Here is an 8,654-nt window from a genome sequence, read left to right as displayed (position 1 = left end):
TTTTTGAGGAACCTCCATACTGTTTTCCATAGTGGCTGTACCAATTTGCAGTCCCACAAGCAGTGCATGAGGGTTCCTTTTTCTCTGCATCTTCTCCAGCATTTGTTATTACTTGTCTTGTTGATTATAGCCATTCTAACAGGTGTGAGATGGTATCTCATTGTGGTTTTGATTTGCATTTCCCTAATAGCTAGTGATGTTGAGCATGTTTTTATATATTTGTTGGCCATTTGTACATCCTCTACGGAAAAGTGTCTGTTCAGATTCTCTGCCCATTTTTTGATTGAATTGTTTGGTTTTTTTGTTGTTATCGAGTTGTATGAGTTCTTTGTATATTTTGGATATTAGGTCCTTATCGGAGGCGTTGCTTGCAAATATATTTTCCCATTCGGATAGTTGTTTCTTTACCTTGTTGACAGTTTCTTTTGCTGAGCAGAAGCTTTGTAGTTGGATGGAGTCCCAGTGATTTATTTTAGCTTTTACTTCCCTTGCTTTTGAGATCAAATTCATAAAATTCTCTTTAAGTCCAAGGTCCTTGAGTTTAGTTCCTATGTTTTCTCCTATGCATTTTATTGTTTCAGGTCTTATATTCAGGTCCTTAACCCATTTTGAGTTAATTTTGGTGCGTGGTGATAGACAACAGTCTAGTTTCATTCTTTTGCAGGTGGCCTTCCAGTTTTCCCAACACCATTTATTGAAGAGGCTTTCTTTTCTCCACTGTATGTTTTTGGCTTTTTTGTCGAAAATTATTTGCCCATATAGATATGGGTTGACTTCTGGACTCTCGATTCTGTTCCACTGGTCTGTGTGTCACCACATATTTGACTCCTTTTACCCCATCAACCCCCCGCCCACCCCAGTCTTGGATTTTAGAAGATAGAATGGCTCTTTACAGGCAGTTGGGGAAAAGCAGAGAACACATGAGAAGTAAATTTTTGCTTGGCAACCCAGAAACAAAGGGACACGGGGGAGGGGGCACAGGGAGGTGTATCTGATAAATAGGTCCCTTCTGACACCCTCTCATCCATCGGACTCAATTCAAATTAGGCTGCTAAGGCGAACATCTTAAGATTTCCTTGCTTGAGTAGGTCTTTCTCTCTCAATCTCTTAAGCAGCGAAGGTGGGGGTGAGTGGGTGGGTCAAAGTTTCTTTCTGAATCTTCTTAATTACCAGTTTAAAAATCAGTATCTCAAAAGGCAGCTTCAGGGGGGCAAAACTTTGATCCCCTTCAGTACAAAACCATTTACTTACCAAAAACATGCCTTTCGAGAAGGCTAAACACGCAGTCTTTGGAGTCTCCCCTGTATGGAGGAATAGCTGTGTGACCTTGGGGAAGTGACCCAACCTCTCTTACTGGGGATAATAATTCCTACTGCAGAGTGTCCGTGAGGAGAAAGGACATCATCGGTGCTTTTCCAGCTGTAGGTAGGACTTTGTTGAGGGGGCCAGGGGAAGATGCAGGTGGGGAGCGAGGCATTTGGACTACTGCCAGTCTGCATTGGTCTTTTATAGAACAGTGTCTTTGGTAAGATTTCATGGGCCAAAAAGGATTCCCATGCTAAAAAAAAAAAAAAGAGGAAGAATAAAAAAAATTCGAAACCATCCATATAATGAATATAAAGAACTTAGAATAGTGCTTTTAGGTTATTATCATCATTCTGCTTTCCCTGACCTTTTGCATTTTTAAATCACCTTTTCTCTTGTTCAAATCACTTTCTAGCCTAGGGACTTTTGTTTTTTTAATGAAAAAAGGTTTTTTTCCGGCTTTATTGGGATATGGTTGACATATCATGTCGTGTAAGGTTAAGGCGTGCAACGTGTCGGTCTGATAATACAGACACTTTTTAATTCAAGCGAGACCGGGCCAGGGAGTCACGGGCTGAGGGCGGCGCAGCGAGCGGCCCGGGGGTTTGCTTTGCACAAGTTTGTGTCTTCAGCTGGCGTCAGCCAAGCTCCGTCCTCCTCCACCCCTTCTGGAAAATCGTGTCGCTTACCCCAAGCCTCTGCTTCACTGGTTCTGGTCTCCCAAGAAATCATACGATTCTAGTCCCTGTCGCGGTATTTGTCCTGAGTTCAAGTTATTCTCCCAGAGGCGACATTCTCGGGTGTCCCAACGCCAGGGGTGGGGGTGGGGGTGCTAGTGTGCTGGATCCGCCGCCCCGCCTCGACCACGGCCACCCGGCCCGGGATGTCCTCCCTGGGTGGGAAGTAAAGGGTCAACAGGCCCTCGCCGCACCCCACCCTCCGGCACTTGCCCGCCAATCGCCTCCAGCGGGGATGCCGGGGGCGCGAGTGCGGCTGCTCCGCGGGGGGACAGGGCTCTCCTCCCAGCGTCGGGCCCTGGGTCCTGGCAGACGCCCCAAGATTGTTGTGAGGAGTCTAGCCAGTTGGTGAGCGCTGTAATCGGAACCAGCTGTGTCCAGACTGAGGCCCCATTTGCATTGTTTAACATACTTAGAAAATGAAGTGTTCATTTTTAACATTCCTCCTCCAATTGGTTTAATGCTGAATTACTGAAGAGGGCTAAGCAAAACCAGGTGCTTTCAACTGTCGGCTCTCCAGTGGCTCGGAGGACCCAGGCTCTCCCCGCGTCCTCCCCGCGACTCGCTGTCCCCTCTGGAATAAAATACCCGCGAGCGCCACGGGCCCAGAAGAGGGCCCGAAGCTCAGCAGCTGCCTTCCAGGGTCCCGCTCCGCGAGCTCTTTCTTTCCCGCTCCGCTTCTCCTGCTCACGCGTGTTGGACATGCCAGGATTTAAAAGGTAGGTTCTCCCCTGCGGGCTTTTTCCTCCAGGATCTGGAAAACGTCCTGAAAAACCTGATGGGCGGAAAATGGCAATGGACGGATTCAGGCAGTGTCGGGAGATTGGAAAAGACATCAGCTAGTGATGCAATGATATTAATTATAAAAAGCTGCGCCTCTGTCATTTCCATCTTGAAGCCTTCTTTTGGGAGTGGGTACTTTATCATACAGTTTCAGAGTCACAGCATCCCAGAGAGGTCTGCAAAAACCTCGGAGCTTGTTTCCTCGTTTCCGGAAAGGGTGGCAAATTTGTAAGGGTGTTTTTTTTTAAAAAAAGAATTGATATTATTTTTTACATTGGGAGACCAGTTACCGGTTTCACTAGCAATTATTTTGCTGCATCGGCTGTTGGACACGCGAACAGGCAAGTTGCACATCCCAGGGCTGGATTTGCCCCATGCGTGGGATTCCCAAAGGGCATGCGACCCAGAAGTCTCAAGCCAATGAAAAGTGGGGACGGCAGAAAGAACTACATGTAAGCAAACGTTTTGCTCTTCTTTAAGGAAACTGCAATTCTAGTCGAGTAATCCTTAAACTTTAGAGAACTTTATCTAGATTACATCGGCAGTCTTTATCCAGCAAAGTCTTGAACTATTAACTGCTTTAGACAGATTATGTGGGTGTGCGTGTGCGTATGCTGAAAACAAATCTGTGATAATATCATCCCGGACTGGGGACATAACAGCCCTGGGATTTCATTGGTCTCTCTGGTTTTCCTCTCAGTTTAGGATGGTGCACAAAGTGGTGGACCCACCTGTTTTCAAAAATTCCAGGGACCACTTATGAGCATCAAACGTTCTCCCATATTCCTATAGTTAGTTTATTTTCGCGGTTTTCTAGAGTTTTTCATGACAAGGTACAACTGTTTTTGACACCATGAGAGCAGCACGCCTGGGTATTATTTCTCTTGATTAGCCTGGAGCTTACGTGGCCCCCAGCACCCAGCCGTGGCTCTTCCAGGAGTCTTGGCTTGAGGCTGGACCTCTGAGACCAGACCTGTCCTGGACTGCGCTCCAGCCGGGAACGGGGGAGTCTGGAGTAGGGGGAGAAATGGGGTTAGCATGCCTTTTCCACTAGCTCTTGAAGTCCACTGCATTCTGTCAGCCTGTTCTGTCTCCAACATAAACGAGACAGGGTTTTATAACCAACTGAGAGGAAACTTCATGTGAAGAAACAGGAAAACATTGAAATTCATAATATACAGCCTGGAAAATAAATTTGTTATTGTTCTTTCATTCCTTCCAGATATAAATCTGGCTGTTGCAAATATCAAAAAAGCCCTAGGATTTGGCTCTGCACTTTATAAGGTCAGGGCTGTCTCCAGCGTTCTAGAACCTGGCTCACACAGGCACTTAGATGAAATGAAAACTCGTGGACGCTCGGGGTCTTTATCTTTTGGTTGGAGACTAGATGAAGGAACTGGGCTTGCATCTCCTGGCGCCACATCAGGATTCTGTTCCCTTTGGATGTCACCTTAATTCCAGGGCTTCCAAGTACCCGAAGCTGCTTATTCAGATGAGCCTTGTGTCATGGACTGAGTGAGCTTTGTAATCTGTTGAACATTCTTTATATGAAGGGAGGGATTATAAAGTGGAGGCATATTTGACAGTGACAAGCCACTGAATCCAGCCAGGTCCCATGTCCACTGCTCTACTGAAAATCACCCCCTCCAGGAAGCCTTCCCTGACCTTCTTACGTCTAACCCCCAGCTCTCATTGCACTCAATGGGTATTTCTATCAGTGCCCTAACCAAAGTATATAGACATTATCGATTCATGTGGCTCCCCAATCAGCTCTCCAGGACAGTGACTGCGTCATAGTTTTGTAGCTCTTATGCTTAGGATCCACACCTGCAAGTAGTAGTTGCTCAGATAAATCCCTGTTGAACTGAATAATAATTGTACCAAATAAAGCTCTACATTTACGTAGTTGTTTTTTTTTTTTTACCATCTTAACTGTGTTTAGGTGTAACAGTTCAGTAGTGTTAAGTGCATTCACATTGTTGTGCAACCAAACTCCAGAACTATTTTCATTTTGCAAAGCTGAAACTGCATATCCATTAAACAGCTCCCCATTCCCTCCCTCCTTTGCAAGCCCCTGACAGCCTCATTAAAGTGGGATCATACTTTACTCGTCTTTTTGTGACTGGTCTATTTCACTTAGCATAATGCCTTCAAAGTTCATTTAATTCGCAGCATATGTCGGAATTTCATTCCTTTTGAAGGCTGAGTAATATTTCATTGTATGTAGACACCATATTTCCTTTATCCATTCATCCATCGGTACACACTTGGGTCGCTTCCACCTTTCGGCTATTGTGAACTATGCTGCTGTGAACAGGGTTGCACACCTATCTCTTTGAGACCCTGTTTTTAATTCTTTTGGGTATATTCCCTGAAGTGGAATTGCTGGATCATATGGTAATTCTATTTTTAATTTTTTTTTTAGGAAATGCCACTCTGTTTTCCATAGCGGCTGCACCAGTTCACATTCCCACCAACATTGCACAGGGGGTTCCAGCTTCTGCACATCCTCATCAACACTTTCTGCTTTTTTTATTATAACTACCCTGAAGGGTGTGAGGTGGTATCGATTTTGTATTTTTAAAGCGTGGCGGTGACTACGATTTTCTTAGAAAGAAGCTTGTGAGTGACGAAGGGTAGGAATCGCAGGCTCAGAGAGGTTTGGCGGCTTATGAATGGCAATGCTGGCCTGACCCCCTGGTTTCTTGACTCCTCCTAAGTTTTCCTGCTACGCTTCTTCTCTGGGTTGCCCAGGTCCCCTCCTCCTCTTCTTCCTCAGAGCCTGCTCTGTTAGGTGACTTTCCTGTGACACTGTCCCTCCTTGGAGCCCAAGTGCTTCACGGTTGTACTCCCTTCCCTTTCATCGTTCGAGGGTGTGATGGCTCGTCCACTCTGGGATCATCGCAGAATAAAGGTGTCCCAGCCCAGGCCAGTCTCCCTGTGTAAGGAGGAGCAATCGAAGCAACTGGCCAATACACTGTTGCCACCACGGCAGAGGGTTTCAGATTTGTTCTTTGAAGCAGCTAAATCCTTTATTTAAAAAAGGCCATCTAACACATTATCCTAACACACGGAACCAGTAGAAGAGACCGGTTGGGTTTGAGATGGTTGGGGTATCTAACTTCCCCCTTGGTCTCTCTGGAGGGTCCCCATAAACACAAGGTGACATCGCCCTTGTAAATGCACGGGCAGCGTGAGGTCCGCGTTTACCCCCAGACCTGGATCCGACGTATCTTGGGCATTTATATCAACTTTCTGCTCTCTGCAGGATACTCACTGTCACCATTCTGGCTCTATGTCTTCCAAGTCCTGGGAATACACAGGTAAGGTTTTCGTTTTGTTAATTTATCTAGAAGCGTGTTAAAAATCAGGGTGTCCGGCCACGTGTTTTAGAATCCGAGGACTGTGGGGGTGGGAGGGGCTTCACAGTTTACCTAAATTGAGCTCTCCCATGCACAGAGATTAAAGCTGGGGTCAGGAAAGTTGAGACTTGCCCCAGGTGACGTAGTTCATGAGTGGCAGGGCTGGGACTTCAGTGTCCTGACTCTTAATCTAAGACTCTTATAATTGGATCACACTCCTTCATCTGTGTCCCTTTGGGGAGGTCTTGCCTCACCATCAAGGTTAAGTCAAATGCGCTCCAGTGTTTCTGAGTGCTAGTGCCCCTGTGATGCCTGCACTTGGCCTTGGTTTGTGAGCAAGGCTGGAACCCAGCTCTCCTGGTTTGCTGAGCTTTATGGCATAGTCTCCTGGTTCATCTGCTCTGGGTTGTTTTGTTTTGTTTTGTTTTTGGCCCTAAGATTCTAAGACCCCTGAACCTACTCCCAGGAGTGCAGGCTCAGTCCTCTCCATAAACTAACCCACAGCTCCGGGAAGCTGAGCTCCTGAAGCTTCAGAGACAGCCAGGCTCCCACAGTCAAAAACACATCTCCTTGGCTTATGCCTATAAAATGCCAGGCTCCAGGGTCTTCCTGAAAGGTCCACTCACTGTCTACTCCCATGACAATTTTTCTGAGTACGTGAAGTTATAACTCAAGTTGTTTGTGAAGCCTACGACCCTTGGGGGCTGTTGGAGATCTATCTATTTTCGAAAGCATCTTTGTGTAATTGTCTTGCGGAGGTTGAAATGGAGAGATTTCCCCAATTCTACTTTTCTTAAAAAACTGTATCATTATGTAGCTTTTCTTTTATGTACAGACCTCAGAATCAGGTTTTCATAGAGTATAAAGAACTCATACTGGGCGTTGAGAAGGTGAGATTAAGTAATACCCAAAGAGACTGATTGCCCTTAAAAGCACTCGGATCCATTCCCAGAACGGGATGAACACTGGACAAGCCTCATTCAGCAGATCAGATGTGATTATTATTGCCCTTCATAACTAGAGCATGAAACATTCCCAGTAACCATCTGCTAAAAATGAAGATTTTAAAGCAATAGCGTGGGAGCTTAAAAAATAATGCTAAGTGTAAAATGATAGTGAGACAATATAAAAAAAAGTGAAGGACAAATAGGTGTTATCATACAGGTGTTGGTATTATGGATGCTTTTTTTTTTCTTTACTCCTTTCTCTAACTTTCTGTGATGACATTATAATATTTTTATAGTTAAACAAAAGTAAGTAGGTGAAATGACCTTGCCTCTTGCTTCTCTCTTCTTCAGCAACAATGCACTAATGGTTTTGACCTGGACCGCCAGTCAGGACAGTGTGTAGGTAAGAGGTCGCTGAAGTTCCTTTGCTGGGTGGGGGCTTCCAGTGATAGCCTGACTGCAGGACCATTGCTTGCTTAGCTGTCGTTCAATATTGTCAAACCTGTATTAGCCTTGACCGTGGAAGAACACAGTGCCTCAGAACATTTGAGGTCAGTGACACCTTCTTTGTGCCCATCACCTTAACCAGGTTAAACCCCATGAAGAGGCAAAGACGAGTAAGAATTGGCCCCTATCCCCAAGGAACTCTTCATCTATATTAGTTTCCTATGGCTGCCATAATAAATGACCACCAACTTAGTGCTTAAACAACACAAGTGTATTATCTCACAGGTCTGGAGGTCAAACGCCCAACAGAGGTCTACCAGGCTAATATGGAGGTGTCATCAGGCTTTGCTCCTTTCCAGAGGCTCTAGGGGATAATCCATGTCCTTGCTTAAGTGTATAATTGGCAAAATTGAGTTTCTTTCTTTCTTTTTTTAAATTGAGATATAATTGACATTTAACATTGTGTAAGTTTAAAGTGTCCAATATATTGATTTGATACGCTTATATACTGCAGTATGATGACCACCTTAGCATTTGCTAACACCTCCATCACATTACATAATTGCCATTTCTTTTTTTGTGGTGAAAACTAAGATCTATTCCTTAACAATTTTCAAGTATATAATACAGTTCTGTTAACTCCAGTCACAATGCTGTGCGTCAGATCCCCAGAAGTCAGTTATCTTACAGCTGAAAGTTTGTTCTCTTCTACCAGCCTCGCCCTACACCCTCAGCTTGGTTTTTTAAAACTCTACATATAAGTGAGATTAAACAGTATTTGTCTTTCTCTGTCTGGCTTACCTCACTTAACATCATGTCTCCGCATGTTGTTGCAAATGGCAGGATTTCCTTCCTTCTCATGGCTGAATAATAATCCAGTGTGTGTGTGTGTGTGCGCGCGTGTGCGCACGCACACACGCGTATCATATCTTTATTCATTTATCCATTGATGGACACTTAGGTTGTTTCCATATGTTGACTCTTGTGAATGATGCTGCCATAAATGTGGGAGTGCAGATAGCTGTTCGATATCCTGTTTTCATTCCCTTTAGATATATACGAAGATCTGGGCT

General features: G+C 44.9%; 1 protein-coding gene across 1 annotated transcript in view; it reads left to right on the top strand.

Moving 5' to 3' along the window:
- The first annotated feature begins 2,261 nt into the window (after positions 1 to 2,261).
- Positions 2,262 to 8,654, top strand: part of FBLN5 (fibulin 5) — a 67,792-nt gene continuing 61,399 nt past the window's right edge. The window contains exons 1-3 of the mRNA XM_006925532.3: positions 2,262 to 2,761; positions 6,094 to 6,148; positions 7,486 to 7,537. Of these exons, the coding sequence (XP_006925594.1) occupies positions 2,745 to 2,761; positions 6,094 to 6,148; positions 7,486 to 7,537 (124 nt within the window). The 5' untranslated portion in view covers positions 2,262 to 2,744. The remainder of the gene's footprint in view (positions 2,762 to 6,093; positions 6,149 to 7,485; positions 7,538 to 8,654) is intronic.

The sequence above is a fragment of the Pteropus alecto genome, unplaced genomic scaffold, assembly GCF_000325575.1.
Source record: "Pteropus alecto unplaced genomic scaffold, ASM32557v1 scaffold8, whole genome shotgun sequence".
Lineage (NCBI taxonomy): Eukaryota > Metazoa > Chordata > Mammalia > Chiroptera > Pteropodidae > Pteropus > Pteropus alecto.
The sequence above is the reverse complement of the archived record's forward strand: the minus strand, read 5'-3'. Positions and strand labels throughout refer to the sequence as shown.